The sequence below is a fragment of the Phoca vitulina genome, unplaced genomic scaffold, assembly GCF_004348235.1.
Source record: "Phoca vitulina isolate PV1807 unplaced genomic scaffold, GSC_HSeal_1.0 scaffold1, whole genome shotgun sequence".
Classification (NCBI taxonomy): Eukaryota; Metazoa; Chordata; class Mammalia; order Carnivora; family Phocidae; genus Phoca; species Phoca vitulina.
The window spans coordinates 57,135,479-57,155,725 of NW_022589704.1; the positions used below are offsets into that span (position 1 = coordinate 57,135,479).

The 20,247-nt window shown below is 36.6% G+C and overlaps 1 protein-coding gene across 5 annotated transcripts in view; it reads left to right on the forward strand.

The window, feature by feature from the left end:
• Positions 1-20,247, forward strand: part of CHN1 (chimerin 1) — a 192,658-nt gene that overhangs the window by 106,905 nt on the left and 65,506 nt on the right. For 4 of the 5 annotated variants that reach the window (XM_032407733.1, XM_032407714.1, XM_032407723.1 and 1 more), the window contains one exon: positions 3,096-3,384. In XM_032407733.1, the coding sequence (XP_032263624.1) occupies positions 3,096-3,384 (289 nt within the window). Of the gene's footprint in view, positions 1-3,095; positions 3,385-5,414; positions 5,439-20,247 lie in introns of those variants that run through there. The other variant, XM_032407749.1, reaches the window with a different exon arrangement.

The following is a 20,247-nucleotide window of genomic DNA, read 5'->3' on the forward strand; positions in this document are numbered from 1 at the left end:
ATGTAACTTTGAACTTGGGGTCATGAGTTTAAGCCCCATGTTGGGGGTAAAGTTTACTTTAAAAAAATACTAAAACAGACTTTTTTTAAAAAGATTTTGTTTATTTATTTGACAGAGACACAATGAGAGAGGGAACACAAGCAGGGGGGAGTGGGAGAGGGAGAAGCAGGCTTCCCGCCAAGCAGGGAGCCTGATGCGGGGCTCAATCCCAGGACTCTGGGATTATGACCTGAGCTGAAAGCAGACGCTTAACGACTGAGCCACCCAGGCACCCCAAAACAGACTTTTAAAAGTAAATAAAATTCAGCATTTCATCTTGTGTTTGTATTGACTTGTTTTTATGTATATCTGTTTCCTATTGAGGTAATCAAGGGAACAGGAACTTTATTATGAAGCACCTAATATTTAACAGAGTTCCTGGGTGTGTTGTTAAATGTTGCATAAATGACAATCTGTAAGAGGTAAACTTTTACAAGGAAGGATTCTTTCTTTGCTCTTAGATTTGGCACCTCTCCTTTTATGGCTCTTTTTTTTGTAGAAGAGACACATCCATTCCTCATCCTCCTCAAAGATTTTTCTATCATGCCTTTCAAATCACAGAAGACGAAGACTCTGTCCGTCTATGCTGTGATGCTGTTCTTTATGTAACTTCCAAAGTAAAGACAGGGCAGTACAGTGTAGGCAAAGAAAGCGTACAGTTCCTGTAAGTAAAAATAATGCAGCTTTCTTAAAAAATCAATCATAATTCCAAAATGGAAATTCATTTTCTTGTCCTTTGAGGTTAAGTTTTAAATCAACCCATATTATATGAGTTATTTTCGTTATCTGATCACCTTCCTTAAGACTTGAAGTTTGATTGGACTGGAAGTCCAAAGCTGAAGTGCAGCCTGAGGAGGAATTGGGAATTGTTTGTAGGGTCTCTTAAAGTTGCTATGATAAGAGGAAAGGACAAATTTACTTAGTCTCTTTTGCCCAGTACCTAGAGGTAGCCAGGAAATACTTTCCTTGGCTGGATTAGGAATAGGCCCATTGTGAAGCACCCTAGATTTCTCTGCTCTTTCAATCTAACTGAGGCCAAGCCAGCCATCTTCCCTTCTGCCTGACATTCCCATACTGCTCAGATTTTAGAAGAAATTCGAGTGACAAATTCCTGCCACCACTGCTTGGATAGTCTTTATTTTATTTTTTTTTAAGATTTTTTAAATTTATTTGACACAGAGAGATACAGTGAGAGAGGGAACACAAGCAGGGGGAGTGGGAGAGGGAGAAGCAGGCTTTCCGCAGAGCAGGGAGCCCGATGTGGGGCTCGATCCCAGGACCCCGGGATCATGACCTGAGCCGAAAGCGGATGCTTAATGACTGAGCCACCCAGGTGCCCCGGATAGTCTTTAGTTTAAGTGTCATATGCACTGTAAAATCATAAACCCCTGAAGGAGTAAAATGGTCTAATCTTTCATTGAAATGCCTCTGAATACAATTGAAATATAAAAGGACTTCATGTTAAACAGTGTTATGAGTGATTATTGTTGTTAAGAATCTTATAAAAATTATAAAGTGGCTTTCCATGTTTATTTCCCAAAACCCGATAATATGTAGCAAAAAGGAAATTATAAAAACAGTATATTAAACTGAAAAAAACTTTTATATTTAATTTTGGTGTAGAAGTTTTACCTTCCAATTTTTCAGACTTAAAATTTACTCAGGAGAAATATGTCTGTAACATTACAGGAAAATGGAGAATGGGAAATTGGAATTATATGGATCATTTACTTGAGTATAAATCTAAATCAAAATATAATTGCTTTTAAAGAACCAAAAGGTGGATAAATTTTATTTTAGTAGAAGGACCATCATAGATAGAATGTTGGGTTCTAGATTAAATAATTACTAAAGTTCAGTTTGAACTACAGAAACGGAGATACCCTCAAACCATTATAAACAATTTTTTCTTTTTTTAAGGATACATTAAAAGTAGAATCTTAAGTCCTGTCCTTCTGGAATATAACCTATACCAGAATAATATTGTTGCATACATTTGCGGTCCTAATTAAACACTTTATTTTAGTATTAAACAGGGTATTATTTTAGTATTTTAGTTCACCTCTGTTCTGTTTTTGTTGTTGTTGTTCTGTGTGTTTTAAACAATTAAATATACTCTTTCTGATTTGTTTAGTTTTTAATTAGGCTCACTTGGGACTGCCTTTAAGAGACCATGATTGTGGTTCTTGGTGCCCTGTGACATCAGCTTTCATAAAGTCAGGAAGCAAAATACTGAAATTATCATAAAACTAAACCATTATTCTCCAATTTTTAAAGTATGTTTCCAAAACATGACCCAAAAGTGAGAACAGAATCTCTAGAGTCCAATAGTTTATGACTTCTATGCCCTATATATATATATATAATATATATATATACATATATATATATATATATTGCAGGTATTTCTCGCTTAGACTCAACAAGGAGACACAGAAAAATGACTATGTAATAGGGAAGAGCAAGTCATTGACCCATGGCTAGAAATCACAAAACTATGTTTCTGTTGCCCTCCTGTCCTGCTTGTATGGCTCAGGTTCTGGAATCAGCTCTACTTTAAATGATTACTGGCATCATACTTAGGTGAGCCCTAAATGGAGCTTTCCCATTAAAAGACATGAACGCTGGAGTCTGTAGTATGTTGAATATTTTTATTGATCAACTTGAAGAGAACATGTTAATATAGAAATTTCATCTATGATGGAATTGACCAATTGAATATAGAATGTGTTCTAATAGGATATGAGCTTTATTTTTCCTCGTTTTTCCTACAGGATAATGAAGTGGTTTAAAAAGATAAACAAGAACATTTTTTTCCTTCTAGAGGAGACATGCATCTGGCTAGTTATCCCTAGTTGTTGCAAGTTCATTCTTTGTGTTCAAAAGTTTTATTTTCTATATTCCAGACGATTCATAGAGATTAGCCACAGTTTATTTAACAAAGAAGACACACACAAACAAAGCAAAAGGTTTTTTTGTTCTTTTTTTTTTTTTTTTCAGAAAGAATTCACTTGCTTGCTTTTCTTAAAAACATCTTTCCCATTTCATTGAGGCAGATTTGGAAGTCAAACCAGAAACTTCAGGCTGTACTACGATGGAAAGCACTTCGTTGGGGAGAAGCGCTTTGAGTCCATCCACGATCTGGTGACTGATGGATTGATTACTCTCTATATTGAAACCAAGGCAGCAGAATACATTGCCAAGATGACGATAAACCCAATTTATGAGCACATAGGATACACAACCTTAAACAGAGAGCCAGCATACCAAAAACATATGCCAGTCCTGAAAGAGACACATGATGAGAGAGATTCTACAGGCCAGGATGGGGTGTCAGAGAAAAGGGTAAGCTACCATGAAACCACACTTGATCTTCTTCCGTTCGGGGTCCGTATGAAAAAGCCATGACTTCCAGAAGAGGGTGGCTCCACAGAGCTTTGAAAAAGATGTGCATTTTCCCTGATGTCTGGTTTCGGTGGTGCTGAGCTTTGCATATATCTAATTCTTGTTCAGTTATGTCAGGTATATGTTTGTGTTCCATATTATTTCCTATTTCATCAGTTTCATGGCTTCAAAACTATGTTGAAAAAAAATGTCCCCTAATTAAAAAAAAAAAAAGTTCAGGACTTTGGGTCAGAAACATAACTGCGGTCAAGAAAAGATAGCTGTATTACATGAGAAGTTGAGGAGGTCGCATAATCTATCAAGACTACTTTTTCGTTCTTTATAAATAGTTCTGTTCTTTAGCAAAATGATATATATCCATACTTTAAAATACATAGGATTAAATTCAGTCTATCAATAACAATTACACTCGTTAGAGAATCAGTCAGTCCTGAGTAACAGCGTTTATCTCCTTATGGACTCTTAAGAAGTAATTGAATCAGAAAGATTTATTTTAATTATAAAAGACAATTTAAGTTTTTCATTTGGCGTGTCTTGTAATGTATTTAAAGTTAACATTAGAAGTTTCAATTCCTTGGCATTAATATTAATTTCATTCTGAAAATTGTCCATAGCTGCCTCCTTATCCCCAAGAAAAAGAGTGAATTTCCTGATGTTTTATATAGTGTGGGATGTAGGTGGGAGAATTTTATGTATTCTAATTGGAATTGTCCTGATCCATTCTTATATTTTTGAGACTCTCCAGTTGCCATGTTAAAGAAATGCAGTATTACATAGTGATTTGAGCTTGGAGTGTGTCATCAGACAGATTTGTGTGCAAATTCTGCCATTTTACCTGTTGTGTGAACTTCCTTCATGTCACTTAATTTCTCTGTGCTTTGATGTTCTTATTTGCAAAATTATAGTAATAATCAAGTTGTTGTGAGAATTGATGGAAGGAGATAGTATGTGTAAAATAATCAAACAGTGGTTGGCACATAGTAAGCACTTGAGTTTGGTGATAATGTTATTTTAACAGCCATATTACCTCAAGCTGGTATCCTAAAATACTTCCAATTGTCTTAAAGTATTTAGGTACAGAATGGAAATCTAAAATGTTCACTGTTTAGCCTAAATTTTAGTTTTTGGCAAATCTAACTCAAATGGTACTTTGTGGCTACAGAGAAACCAAGATTTGAAATTTTATAGATTGTAGAAAATGGTTTTCATATATTTGTTAGGAACCCAGATCTTTTTTGGAAGTAACCAGAATTTAGAATCCTAAAAGCATGCTATATTTAATATTGTTCTTTTCACTCTCTAATTCCCATTCTCTCACTTTTGGTTATTTTCCATTCATGGCATTTTTCAGTAATGCTTGTATTTAAATATCTCTAATATTGAAAATATATTTTATGCAGCTATGATAGAATATTCTAAGTCAACATTTGTGAAATATTTTTACAGTGTGTGCAGTAGGTTTTTTAGAGTTGATCAGCCTAATGATAACCTTTGCTAATGTGTTCTGGATATACTTTTCAACATCAAGAAACTTCAACTAAAGACACTTAGCTCTTTCCCACTGGGCTAGTCATTTAACCTCATAGGGTCTTGGTTGTCCCTCCTACAAAGAGAAAATAGTATTCACAAAGGAAAGACACTGAGGTAGATAATGCCTAGAGGACCCTTTTAGCTCTAGGATCCATAATTGCCCATGTATTCTGGCAACATTACGTGTTACATCGCCTGCATTGTCTTGTGCTGATGACCAGTGATAGCCACATAGATCGAAATAGCTGGCGTTGGAAACTAGTTCTCTCCAGCAGTACATGATTAAGAATCACTTTAAAAATTACTCTTTGCTTTAAACTGCATGCATCTTAAATCTAGTTGGCTTAAAATCTACTCACTCAAAAATAGATTTATTTTATTTATAGGTGTCATCCAACAGGACAGGGATGATGACCTGTTCAAGAGCTTGAAACATTGATTCCCTGTCACAGTTGATGACATTTGTAAGTAAAGACAATCATGTTTAATTGATTTAAAATATCTCTTGCCACAAGTATGGTTTAATAAATATTTTACTGGGTCCTGAATAGCTAAAGCCCCTCTTGTCTGTGAGGGGTTTGCCTTTTCCTCAGAGGCAAAAAGTGTTGATGTTGCAGGGGCTAGTATGCTGCTGTGGAAAGGTGTCTGGTGTTGGAATTAAGAGCTAGCTTCCAGTTCTACTACAGGAATTGATTTCATGGGTCACTTTGGGCAAATTGCTTCACTTCTCTGAGACTGTATTTCCCCATCTTTAACAAGAGGGCTTTGGAGAGATGATCTCCAAGATGTGGTTCTTGTTATAGTCTGTGATCCTTCAGGGAGTGTAGGTATTGTACGAGAGAGAGAACACGGTACTAGAAACAGCACCGAAGTTGGGTCTTGAAAGGGAGATCTGTTTTTAGCTTATTCACCAATGAATTGTATCATTTTGGGACAATCCCCTAGCCTGTCTGGGCTTCAGGTTCTTCACAGAGAAGGGGCTTTCTATTAGACAGTAATTTTACAAGATTTTCATTATAATTACTTGCTGCAGAAAGGGCCCCGTGCTCAAATAGGTTTGGTAAAAAATAGTTTTGTTTTGTTTTTTTAACTTACCTATTTCTTTTCTTTGGGCTTCTGAGTTTCACTAATAACCTAACACGTATTATGACTCTCCAAGAATGTTCCCAAACTCATCTGGATCACCCCACCACTATTCAGAAAATTATTTAGGAAAATAATGTTTCATGAAATCCACTTGGGGAAATTTTGGACCAGATGATCTCTTAAGATCTTCCCTTGTTCTAAAATTGAAGGATGAGAATTACATGTGTATTTTTTTTTTCAGTCCTTAAGGTGTAAGCTGAGCATCTGAGCTTTGTGGAAAGTTGTCAAGATGGTTTTATGGCCATAAAGTTCTTTTGCCACAAGAAGTGAATCCTGAAGTTTCTTAGCTGTCCCTCGAAAATTTCATGGCCTATTGTGAGGGGGGAAATTTTTTTTCTGAGTGACATCTATGTCATTTTTTAAAATTGTTTAAGTTGTTTCTCTAACTTGTAATATCAGTCTAAAACTTAAAATTTTTCTCAAAAAACATTGAAATTTAATCATGAAGTTGCAGCATGTTGAAAAGCCAGACTTCCTTCTCTTCTAAAATGGCTTAACTTTAGCATGCAGACTGGCCATGAGCTCAGCTTTTATTAGTGGCTTTTTAAAAATTTATCTTGGAACTATATTTGAATAGTTTCTTTTTCCAAGTAGTAAATATAGTATGTTCACTTCAACAGATACTGGACCAATGGCTGAATGCAACAATTTTTATGATGATTTTATACTTATTATTAATGTAATTTTAAATTCTTCAAGGCCATGCTTTAAAAAATGCCTCATAACTGTTAATAATATAAACTGTCAAATATATAATTTGCATTTCAGAAACGTGTGCTATGAGTCAGAACTCTGAATCTAGCCAGAACCTCTTTACTTTTGGATTTAGTCTTCTAATCCCTGAAACTTTCTCACATGTTAGAATGACCTGCGATGGCAAGGGTGTGCAGAATCCATTTATTGGTTTTATGGAACTGCACCAAGCCAAATGACCCGTGTGTGTTTGTGTGTTTGTGTGTGTGTGTGTGTGTGTGTGTCTGTGTGTGTGTGGTTTTTTCTTCCCCTGGAAGTTTGGGATGGTTGCGATGCTTGGCATACTGTCATATTAATTTATTCTTAAGGAATTTCTTTTACATTTAAATTCCACTTTTTAAAGACTTCTTTGGGGATCACCAGACTGAGAATATATTGAAAAGCCTTGTGAAATTTGAAGTTGAATTGTAATCAGGGCCCTGTCACAAAGGTTACCTCCATAAAGTGACGGGACTCCATGTCCCTGGGAATGCTGAATGGGGCACAGTTGGTCTGGTCTGCTAATTGTCTTATTCTGCCACAAAGCAACTCTTCTAAATGGTTTTACTTTGCTTAAAATATACATATATATGTGTGTGTACATACATATACACATATATATTTATATGTATATGAAGCAATCTATAGAAAATTGATTTCTTGATTTTGTGCTTTCCCACTCTTTAAGACCTGTCTTTTTTTCCCCTTCTGTATTCCTCCCCAACCTGTGCTCCTCTTGTTCATCTCCTTCCTAACGCTGCCTTTATCCACATCCATCCCTCTCTTCCCTAGTTGAATTTCCATGCTCACGTTTCCCCTGTGGCTTGTTCAGGGTTAGGATTGGTCATTCCAGGGGTGCATAGGCCCTTGGAGAGATGCCAGATGTGCCCAGGATCACCTATTTGTATTAAGAAGTCAGTTTAGTGCTCGCTTCGGCAGCACATATATTACAAAATCAGTTTAGCAATTTATGAGGAAGACTGCAATTGCCCTGCAGAACTTCTAATAGTGGGTTTGTCCTCTGTCAATATCCTTCTTAAGAATCAAGTAAGAGTTATGGCACGCCTGGGTGGCACGGTCAGTTGAGCGCCCAACTCTTGGTTTTGGCTCAGGCTGTGAATGCGGGGTCATGGGATCGAGCTCAGCGCAGAATCTGCCTGGGTTTCTCTCTCCCTCTCCCTCTGCCCCAACCCCCGCACTCTGTCTCTCTCTCAAATAAATAAATAAGTCTTTAAAAAAAAAAAAAAGAAAAAAGAATCAAGTAGAGTTTAAAAAAAATCTAGTCAGTATATAAGTATATATTTGTGTGGTCTTGAACAAGCCCTAAATCTCTCTGGGTCTCAATTCACCTCAGTCTCTAAAATGAGGACTATGGATTCCATTACACTGGTAGTTATGAGTATTCATGAAATTTTGTAAAGTGGTCTTCCTTGTATGTGATACATTATTGCACTTTGTGATCAGAGCGATCACCAACCAGATGCCCATTCGTGGGTCTGAGTACTGTTCCCCCAGCCCATGCTGGAAACACCATGTTCAGGTTTCTCTTGAAGATGCATATTTTCATTGCTTAAAGTGCCCTCCAGGTTCACAAGATAACATCAGATGGCTCCTAATTCCTTCATCCAATAGTGGAGATTCTCTTTTAGTAATGCTGAGACACCTCTAATTGTGTCTAATCAGGAGGCATGTGTCTTTGCCCAATAATGTGCTTAGGATTTTAAGGCTAAAATGTTATTTTTCTGTGGTTATTTGCATTTTAGTATTGACCAGTATTTTAACTTTTCCTGAATGTAAGACAAGTAAAGTCTCCCGGCTTCTTCGCCTGCCAGTGAACTTTTATTAAATGTGCATCCCATTAGCATCTCTCAGATTTCCCCTGACTTCTAACAATTCTCTTAACTCCAGCTAGGCAAACCCTCTCCTTCCTTTGCCTTAACATCTTCACACTTCATTTTATAGATAGTCTTCCATGAGCTGTCTATATAAATAAATTCTTTTTGTTACTCAAGAGTTATCTTGGAACATAAATAAGTTAAGAGCACTGCAGGGTGCCTGGGTGGCTAAATCGGTTAAGCGTCTGCCTTTGACTCAGGTCAGGACCCTGGGATCGAGTCCCACATCGGGCTCCCTGCTCAGCAGGGAGTTTGCTTCCCCCTCACCCTCTGCCCTGCTTGTGCTCTCTCTCTCTCAAATAAATAAATAAATAAAATATTTTTTAAAAAGCACTGCAGAAATATCATCCCCATTTCTTCTTTCGTCTCCATGAACTAACTCATCTCCTATCAAAATTAATTGCATTTAATTAAACATTTATTGCATGACTCCTGTTTGTAAGGAAACAGGCTAGGCTCTGGAAGGGATAAAAGATGTACGTGATATAAGCCCTGCCTCAAAGAACTTACATGTTAATGTTTTTATTGTTTCTGCCTTGTTTAATTAGCACTTAGGCATATTGATAGCAAGAGGCAACCTGCCCATATAATCTGTACAGTATTACAGTTCAGAAAGTACTAAGTTGGATTTACTCTGATTTGAGTTTGCTTCTCTAATAGCCCAGCAGATCACAAAAGACACTTTTGTAGACAAGCACACTAATTTTTCAGAATTGTGGATCAGAAATCAATACAACATTCTGTCATTCCACTCCAGTTTCATTGTCACTCCGCTCCACTCCAGGTTAAGTCCCCTAGTATTGTTTCACCTCTGATTCAGCACCTTGGATTTTATATACAAGTTGTTGACTAACCACATGAACAAATGAGTATATTTTTTGAATTTAGCCAAATCCAAGGCCCTAATATAATCAGTCCTGACACTGAGAAAGGAAAGTAGAGTAATTCAAGTTGATTTCCTACTCTATATCTTTTCCTTTAAGAACTCAGAATCCTTAGAATGTTCCTAATTCCACAAAACATCTGAGGTACAGAAAAATTGTCTTTATGACATGAAATAGTTTGTGAAAGGTGGTGGCTAGATGCACCGCTTCAGGGATATATGCAAAGAAGCCAAGGGTAGAGTGGCATCTCCCCAAACTTATAGTTATCAGTTATGTGTTGGAGACAATCTAGACCCCACAAGAGAATCTCAAAATAATTAAAGAAAACTCAAATGGGGCCCAGGACATTTTTTGCATCAATCTCATCTGTTCTTCCATCTTATCACCCACAAAAAGAATTAGTAATTGAAAGCCATTAGGGAAAACCAGATGGAAAGATGAAAATGGAAGATAAACATCAATTCCTCAGCTCCAAAAACCAGGCCAACAGAAGACCAAATTGTAATTCACCAAGCCAGCTGCAGTTTTGGAAAATTTGGGTACATGAGCCAATTAAACAAATAAAATCTTAAATTACTGGCTTGAGGGTTGGAAAAGGAAGCTATTAGAAATTCTTTCACAATTGCTTTTTCAGAGTCTTTAGCATTTTGGTGGGGAAATAATCATTGGTGGCCCATCCATTTAACTTCGTGAAACAGAAATCAGCTCTGGTGGCTTTAGGAGTAACAATTCTGGGGTCCAAAACAAGTTGAGACTATCAAGCAATAATCTGGCTTTCCCATGTTGCCCACACACCAATTGTGTGGGCAGTTCTAAAATAAAACTTTCCAGTTTCAATAAATCCTTGTATTAGACCTCATGCTAAATGATTTGGATCTGTAATGTTCATCTTATGTTTTTCGCTCCATCCTATTTCCCTTTATATTTGGAGTCCTTTCTCTTTCTCTGATATTTAGACCTCTCAGAGACTGGAAATCATAGCCATGCCCTGAGCCTTTCCTTACTCAAGTTATGAGAACTTAATTGTTTTCATGTGGCCTCATAAGTTAGTCCTTAACTCTTCTTGGGTCTTCTCTGAGTTACTACATGTGGTCAGAAATGCCCAGACCTGGGCATTATATTGCAAAAATTGATTCTTTCAATAAGAAATTCTAGACATCTATAATGGCAACTTGTCATACCCTTGTTTATGTCTCCTTTTAGGTGTGCTGCTACGTTAGTTCATTGTTTTGTTCAGTAACTCAAATGAATCAGCTCTGTTATCCTCCATATTTCCCTAGCTTCTAAAACCATTCAGTGAAAATTCACTAAATGCTCTAGGTTTGCTGATGACCTAAATTTTACAACTTAAGTATCATCTTTGATAATTTCTTTTGTTGTTTGTTTTAGGAAGCTTTTTCTTTTTTAAAAAAAATTTAATTCCAGTATAGTTAACATACAGTGTTCTATTAGTTTCAGGTGTACAATGTAGTGATTCAACAATTCTGTACATTACTTAGTGCTCATCAAGATAAGTCTACCCTTGGGGCACCTGGGTGACTCAGTCAGTTAAGCATCTTACTCTTGATTTTGGCTCAGGTCATGATCCAGGGTCATGAGATCAAGCCCTGAGTTGGAGTCTGTGCTAAGCATGGAGCCTGCTTAAGAGTCTCTCTCTCCCTCTTCCTCTGCCTCTTCTCACTCAAAAAAAAAAAAAAAAAAGTGTACCCTTAATCCCCTTTACCTCTTTCACTACCCCCCACCTCCCTCTGGTAAACATCTGTTTGTTCTCTATAGTTAAGAGATAGTTTCTGTATCGTTTTTCGGGTTGTCTTTTTTTCTTTATTCATTTGTTTTTTGTTTTGTTTTGTTTTAAAGGTTTTTATTTATTTGTTTAACACAGAGAGAGAGAGCACAAGTAGGCAGAGCAGCAGACAGAGGGAGAGGGAGAAGCAGGCTCTCCGCTGAGCAGGGAGCCCGATGCGGGGCTCGATCCCAGGACCCTGGGATCATGACCTGAGCCGAAGGCAGCCGCTTAACGACTGAGCCACCCAGGTGCCCCTATTCATTTGTTTTGTTTCTTAAATTCCACGTGAGTGAAATCATATGGTATTTGTCTTTCTCTGACTGACTTATTTCACTTAGGATTTTGCCCTCTAGATCTATCCATGTTGTTGCAAATGGCAAGATTTCATTCTTTTTTGTGGCTGAGTAATATTCCATTATACACACACACACACGTATACATACATATATATATATATATATATATATATATGTACAACACATTTTCTTTATTCATTTATTAGTGGACATTTGAGCTGCTTCCATAATTTGGCTGTTGTAAATAATGCTGCAATGAGCATAGAGGTGCGTATCTTTTCAAATTGGTGTTCTCGTATTGTTTGGGTAAATACCCAATAGTGCAATTACTGGATCATATGGTAATGTGTTGCTGTGACAGGCGGCATTCTATTTAATGTTTTAGTTTTCCACATTTACAGCACTTTTTACCTTCATTTTGTCTCTTTATTATAAATACATCATCTTATTAAATACCTTTCTTATCTTAATTTTAGATATAACATTTCTCAGGTCATGTTATTTTAGGGAAATATGGGCAAAAAAAGAATTATTGATGTGTAGTACGGATTGCAAGACACTATAACCATCAGTCCTGTCATGGGCTTTTCACTTTTTAATGTGAAAATAAATGTAGGTCCACAATGAGAGAGGATTCTCAGGGAAGAAGATCTGCTCTGCTCTGCTCCATCTTGGACCTGAGCCAGAAGCCCTCAGCCAGCCCCCCTTTGATCACTGGCTGTCTCTTGGCCTTTCCTCTCTGGAGTAGGTCCCACAGCAGATGTTCGTCAGTCACAGTTGACAGTGTCAACTCTCTGGATGTGTACTGTACCACGTAGAACCAAGTATCACAATGAGAAAAACTACCATTTCTGTTTCCCTCCTTTCGGTCTACTCAGAAGGGAAAAGGCATTGTGTGTGGCAGTGGCTAGGATTGCAGAATTCCCTGTGGAATACCCCTGAGCATTTTTTTTTTCAGCTTTATTGAGACCACTACAGCATTTAGATATCTCTCCCTATGATCCTTAAAAGCTTGCAGGTACAACCCACTCAAGAATCCTGTAGACTAGAGTTCTCTGCCCAGTCCCAAGTGAAGATTGATACTCTCTTGTATAACAGGCTCCCATGTGTGGACTGTGGGTTGTATAAATTCCTGGAGAAATAGTTTTAAGTTTTTTCCTGTCTCCCTCAGACCAAACTATTGGTATATGAGTGAATGAGGGGAATGCTAATAGATACAGAACCTTGACTTCACTCTAATTTCTTAAAGATAGTTTTAATCATTTGCATATTAATCTTAGTAATCGATTTCAATGCAGTTTGACTAGAGTAGGCTTTCCAGTGATCTGGAACTGTTCTCTAAGCCAAACGGGTCTCAGGAGCTCAAAGACTTTTTTCTTGTGACGCTCTTTTGGAATTCCACATGGTTTTTTGGCCACCTTGTGGGGGTCTAGTGTTTCTTAAGACTGGGAGGACTGGGTGTAATGGTGGAGAGAGGAGAGTACTAGAGTGTGAAAACATAGAGAATTGTAGAAATGTTTTATTTACACAGACTAGTTCACCATGTTATGCCTGTATATATTATTTATACCTGTGTGTGTGTGAGTGTGTGAACAAGTCCAATCATGTTACCTAAAACTCTTCTTTTTTAAAAAGTATTTTATTGGGGCGCTTGGGTGGCTCAGTCAGTTAAGCAGCTGCCTTCGGCTCAGGTCATGATCCCAGGGTCCTGGGATCGAGCCCTGCATCAGGCTCTCTGCTCAGCAGAGAGCCTGCTTCTCCCTTTCCCTCTGCCTGCCACTCTGCCTACTTGTGCTCTCTCTCTCTCTGTCAAATAAATAAATTAAAAAAAAATTTTTTTAATTTATTATTTGAGAAATAGAGTGAGCGGGAGAGGGCATGAAGTGGGAGGGGGGCACAGAGCGAGAGGGAGAAGCAGACTCCCAGCAGAGCAGGGAGCCTGATGCGGAGCTCGATCCCAGGACCCTGGGATCATGATCTGAGCCGAAGGCAGGCACTTAGCTGACTGAGCCACCCAGGCGCCCCCTAAAACTATTCTGAAATTTAAAAAAGGAATCGTGTGTTGATATATCAAATTAATCTAAGAGCGTTTTTTTCCCCAGTCTTAAAGAAATACATGTTCTTTATAAAAAATTTGAAAAATAGGAACTAAAAAAAAAAATAAGAGAGGATTACCCGTAGCCCCACTATCCACAACTGTTAACTATTATTTAAGCCAGAACTATTTTGATATCTTGTGTACATAACTTTCTAATTATCACTTATTTCAATTTGAATAGGGAATTCCCTTTGTCTCTTATAGGTAGAGACCCTAAAATGCCTTTGCCTAATTAGTGAATGTAACAAATGCTTTTATTTGGAAGCAGCATTTATTGTTACTGAGGAGGGGCTAATTTTTTTCATATACATTTTTTTAGTTCATAGTGATAATAGGTTCTAAACAAGTGTTTTTAATTTTTTACTTTTGGTTTCATAAAAAAATATTCTAAACTTTTAAGGTAAAAAAAATTTAAAGAACTTAAATAGTAATGGATCTTTAACATTTGATCTGGTGTTAAGACTCATAAAAGATTTTCTGTAACCATGTATGTTAGTGTTTGATCATAGCTTTGGAGCAGTCCACAGCATCTGGTTCAAATGTTCTCTTTATGCTATTTCTTTCTTTAATTCCTTATTTTTTGAGATTTGTTTTCCAGAAAGATCTACCTTTGCTCCTCAAAAACAAGTATTTCAAAGGGAGCTTTGATTATCATGTTATCTCTTATTTATCCAGCCGTTCCAGCACACACCTAAAACAATTTTTTTATTGGGCATCCCCTTGGGACAGGATGTCTGCTTGTCTTATGACTTTAATGATGTCACTTTAAGCACATCATAACCTCTTCAGGCCTGAGATGAAGAACTCAGCTTCATAGCTGACATTCAGGTTCCTTCTAGCTGTCATGGTTCACAACCCATAAGTACTCTTTGTTAACCCTCAAGAGATTTTTCAGACTTAAGATTCTATACTTCTGAGAACTTATTATTCTAAGAGGAAGATAGGCTGAAAACATGCAGATTTAAGTACAGGCTTGGCTCTGATACTAAGTAGGATTTGAGCCAGTGACATAATTTCCTGTGGCCTCAGGAAATTGAAGGTCTCTTCTAGCTCCCTAATAAACATGTCTAAGGGTTGTAAAACTAAAAATAATAATAGACATAACTAACATTTATTGAGCCTCTATACGTCAGAAAGTGTGCTGAGTACTTCACCAGATTATGTGCTTTAATCATTATAGCAATCCTTTTGAGGGTAGGTATTATAATAATATGGGTATGTTTGGGGATGATAGGTTTATGGAGAGTTATCAAGGGATTCTAGGGGTGTGTTTTAATAGTACATACTTCATTTTTAAGAATGAAATCACAAAGGACAACCAGACCCTTCCACCAAATGTCCCTTGGTGTCATCATAGAGATGAAACATTGGACTGTGTCAGTATTTAAACTAAGTAGATTACTATATTTTGAGTAATTGGATTACTCAAAAAAGAAGTTAAAACACCTTGGAGCCTGCCCAAAGGCAGTTGAGGCACGGTTTAGATGGGTCCTTCACCCACTGAGGCTTATCACACTAGAACTGCAATGCTTAGGTTCAGCTTTTTTATTTTTAATAAACTTATCAAATGTTAAAAGAATAAAAAGCTTCCCATTTACAGAATAAGAAAACCTTGAACTAACCTCCTTTCTTTATCTTTACCACAAAAATGTACAAATCCAAATACTCTTGTTCCTTTCATAGGAACAACAACAAAAATAAGAAAGGATTTTATTTTATCTTATTTTATTTATTATTTTTTTAAAAGATTTATTTATTTGACAGTGAGAGACACAGCAAGAGAGGGAACACAAGCAGGGGAAGTGGGAGAGGGAGAAGCAGGCTTCCCGCCGAGCAGGGAGCCCGATGTGGGGCTCGATCCCAGGACCCTGGGACCATGACCTGAGCCGAAGGCAGATGCTTAATGACTGAGCCACCCAGGCACCCCAAGAAAGGATTTTAAACTTATGTGATAGTGTAATTATACATAAATGTGCAAAACCATCAATAATTCAACGTGTGAATTTTAAACACAGTATATTTAATAGAATGGAATCTGTATAAATTTCTTTAAAGTTTCTATGATCGGACCATATTAAATGATTAACATAGCTTATTTGTGTATTAATGAAATATACTTGCAACTAAGATTTAGGATAAGCATGCTGCACTTAAGAAAAGTCAGCACACTTCTACATTTTCGACAGTTGACTTAAATTTACATTGACATCTTCAGGTTTTCATCATTTCAGTCTTCAAAGTGCTCATTAACATTTCCTTGTCAAAGTTGAAGTTTACTTAGCTCTTTGAAACTGACAAAAGACCTCTGAGTTGACAGTCACCTCCTAAATAAATAAGATTGTGAAGGCAGCTGAAGTGTTTTTCAAATCAGTACTCTAGAGACTATATGTAAAACTATAGAGAGTTTATTATAATTTAGAAGCAAACATAAAAAGAAAAATGAAACAAACAAAAACCCTCTTGTCTTTTTAACACAGTTTGACAGTGGTATCATTTTCTGTGATATCTCTTAGAAGCAGGGAAACCAGTAACAATAAATAAGGGTTAGCATTCATAAATATGAAAGAAAAAAAATTAAAGATACTATTACTAATGATAATATTTTTGAGAAATAAAGTAATGAAAGTGAAAAAATAATATAAACTAAACTTTTGGGAAGTTCTAAAATATGCAGTCATAAATAGTTTTTGATCAGAGTCAAATCAGATCAAAGTTCTCACAAATGAAACTTTATATACAATAAAGATGGTTGCAGAAATTTTGATTCAGTAGATTCAGTATGGGGTCCAGACACCCATTAATATATGTGTCTTTTTTTTTTTTTTTTTAAGATTTTATTTATTTATTTGAGAGAGAGAGAGGGTGTGTGTGAGCGGGAGGTGGGGGTGGGGGAAAGACAGAGCGGGAGGGAGAGGGACAAGAAGACTCCCCACTGAGCCTGGAGCCCAATTCAGGGCTCGATCCCACAACCCTGAGATCATGAGCTGAGTTGAAATCAAGAGTCGGATTCTTAACCAACTGAGCCACCCAGGTGCCCCAATATATGTGTCTTTCTATATGAGAGAGAGAGAGAACAAAAGAGAGACTGAGACTGTGTGTGTGAGATCCCATTGCACAGTAAAGATTAGTGGTTCTCAAACATTTTGGACTGAGGAGCTGTTTACACTTTGAAAATTGTTGAAGACCTCAACAATTTTGGGTCATACCTATTGACATTTACTATATTGGAAATTAAAACATTTTTTTAAATGTCTGGTAATTCATTTAAAAAACAATAAGCCCATTGCATGTTAACATAATAGCATTATTATTAAGATAATCATATTTTACTAAACAAATTTAGTTAGAAGAGTGGTATTTTTTACATTTCTGTTAATCTCTTTAATGTCTTTTTTTTTTTTAAAGATTTTATTTATTTGTTTGACAGAGAGAAACACAGCTAGAGAGGGAACACAAGCAGGGGGAGTGGGAGAGGGAGAAGCAGGCTTCCCGCTGAGCAGGAAGCCCGATGTGGGGCTTGATCCCAGGACCCTAGGATCATGACCTGAGCCGAAGGCAGACGCTTAATGACTGAGCCACCCAGGCGCCCCTCTTTAATGTCTTAATACTGAGGAGACTACTGGATTCTCAAATGCTTCTGTATTCAATCTGTGGTGATATGTTACTTTTTAAAAAAAGATTTAGTTATTTATTTTGAGAGAGAGAGAGAGCAAGAGAGGTGGGGGGCAGTGGCAGATGGAGAGGAAGAGAGAAACTGAAGCAGTTTCTGTGCAGAGTGCAGAGCCCGACGCGGGGCTCAATCCCAGGGCCCTGAGATCACTACCTAAGCCAAAAGCAAGAGTCAGGCGCTTAACAGACTTCACCACCCAGGCACGCCGTGTGGTGATATGTTATTTTAGTTCAAGCATATGAAGAGAATCTGACCTCATACAAATAATGTGCATTTGGGAAAGTAAGGAGTATTTAAATAGGCTTTTCAGATATTTGTGGATATTTGTCTTTGATATCTCACCAAAACTACATAAATGGTAATGTGTTTTTTTATTGAAGTATACTTAACATGCAATAATATTCATTTCAAGTGCACAACATAGTAATTCAACATTTATTTACATTACAAAATGATCACCATGAAAAGTCTAGTCACCATCTTTCACTCTACAAAGTTATTGCAATATTATTGACTGTATTCTCAATGTTGTACTTTGACTTATATATTTTGTAAATGGAAGTTTGTACCTCTTAATTCTTCTCGCCTATTTTGTCCATTTCTCCACCCTGCTCCCCTCTGACAACCACCAGTTTGTTCTCTGTATTTATGAATCTATTTCTATTTTGTTTGTTCACTTATTTTGTTATTTTTTTTTTTTAGATTCCAGATATAAGTGAAATCATATGGTATTTGTCTTTCTCTGACTTATTTTACTTAGCATAATACCTTCCAGGTCCATCCATGTTGTTGCAAATAGCAGGATTTCATTCTTTTTCATGGCTGAGTAATATTCCATTGTGTGTGTGTATATTTATGTGCCTCTGTGTGTGTGTGTGCGTGTGCACACACACATGCATGCCTGAATAAGTGGTGTATATATATGCAGTACACACACGTGTGTGTCTGTGTGTATATATACCTGGATAAGTGACAATTTCTTAAAGGTTAACTCACAGTGGTGTTAGCTAAAACCTTCACAATACGAATTTCTTATTCTGTTACACTAAAATCCATTGATCTATTTTGAACTCTGGATCTTCCAACTATGCATGATTTTGTAGTATCATGCATTGGTCATTTGGAAAATATTGGTTCACTGAGTTCTATATATCTTCTAAACATTGACACATTTCTTTATACGATATCAAAAAATCACATTTGTTAATATCATCATTGATCTCATCAGAAAAGTCATTTAAGTGGTGGGAAACAGGTGATATGTTCAGGATGACAGATACAGAATTGCCAAAATTCTTTTTTTTCACTTTAAAGTTTGAATTTTATCATTGACAGTCAGTTGTTTTCCTTGAGGTGGCTGGCTCACTTTGTTCATTTTTGAGAAAATGCCAAGTCTAAATAACTAATATTTATGTTAATTATTCTTCCAAGTTAAAAATGATATTCCATGGAAAAAGCAGCTACCTCAGCTTGCAACTCTAACAATACTTTCCCTCAAGAAAACCATCCCTAAAAGGAATCCACATACCTTTTACATCATTTTGAATGACACTAACTCTCTTTTGGAGAGTTTTTTAAATGTGGAGGTGTAAAACTCTAAACTTAATGTAATTTACAGCAAAAACAACAGAGGAGACAGAGTTAGGAGGAAAAAAGTCTAAATATGTGATCCACAGTAACTAATTTAACATGCTGTTGTTCATTAAAAGCAGTACCATTGGTATAAAATAATGCATTAAATGCTGTACTTGATATTTCAAAGACTGGGTTCTTTTAAAAATGGAAACAACAAGGAAACATTATTCAACTGATGACATGGTTTGATATTTCTAACAGTGAAAAAAAAATGTAACAAAAATCATCCAAAGGAAAAAAGTCTACAGCTGATCCTGCAGGAGGAGATATTTTAGGCAAGTTATTTTTTTAAATATCATACTTCTTATTTTAATGTCTTCCTTATTAAGACATGCGTTTGAAAATAGTTTCATCTTGCAGTTTTATAACAAGTTGTGGGTTTGAGTTCTTGGGAAGAAAATAATCGAACTTTAAGCTTACTAATGGTAGATACTGTGCAAATTCCCTTTTCTTTCTAACATCATTACAGAGGGGGTTTATTCATCCATAAATTTTCATTGCACTTTGCACTCTTCCTCCAATAATAATTGTTTTGGTCTTCCATATTCATTTAAACACAATGCTTCAACCATCTTTAGAATTGAAAACGGCAGGTCATGAATCCTGAGCGTCCCTTTATGTTTCAGGTGGCACCTGTTCTCTTAACACAACAAATGTTTTTAATTCAGTCTCATTCTCTAGTCAGCTGTGTTGCTAACATACCTGTGTTGTCACAAATTTCCTAACATGTTTTCAGCTCATATTTGCATACATTTTGGCTGTCAAATGGGGAAACAGTATTTAAATTGCCCCTCTTCTTTGCACCCCTGGCCAACCGTTACTTTTTTAAAAACCCATGATATAAGATATTTTAAGGAATGATCATTATAAGAAAGTAGCCATTTTCTTTGTATCAAATATCTCAAGGGCAGGAGGCTAGAGTCATCCTGACAGGCATTCATTTATGAGTCTGAAGAATTCAGTGAGTCTTACAACTGCCATGAACTTTGTCTGCCCTTCCTTTCTCTCTTTTTCTTCCTTTCCTTTCCTTTCCTTTCCTTTCCTTTCCTTTCCTTTCCTTTCCTTTCCTTTCCTTTCCTTTCCTTTCCTTTCCTTTCCTTTCCTTTCCTTTCCTTTCCTTTCCTTTCCTTT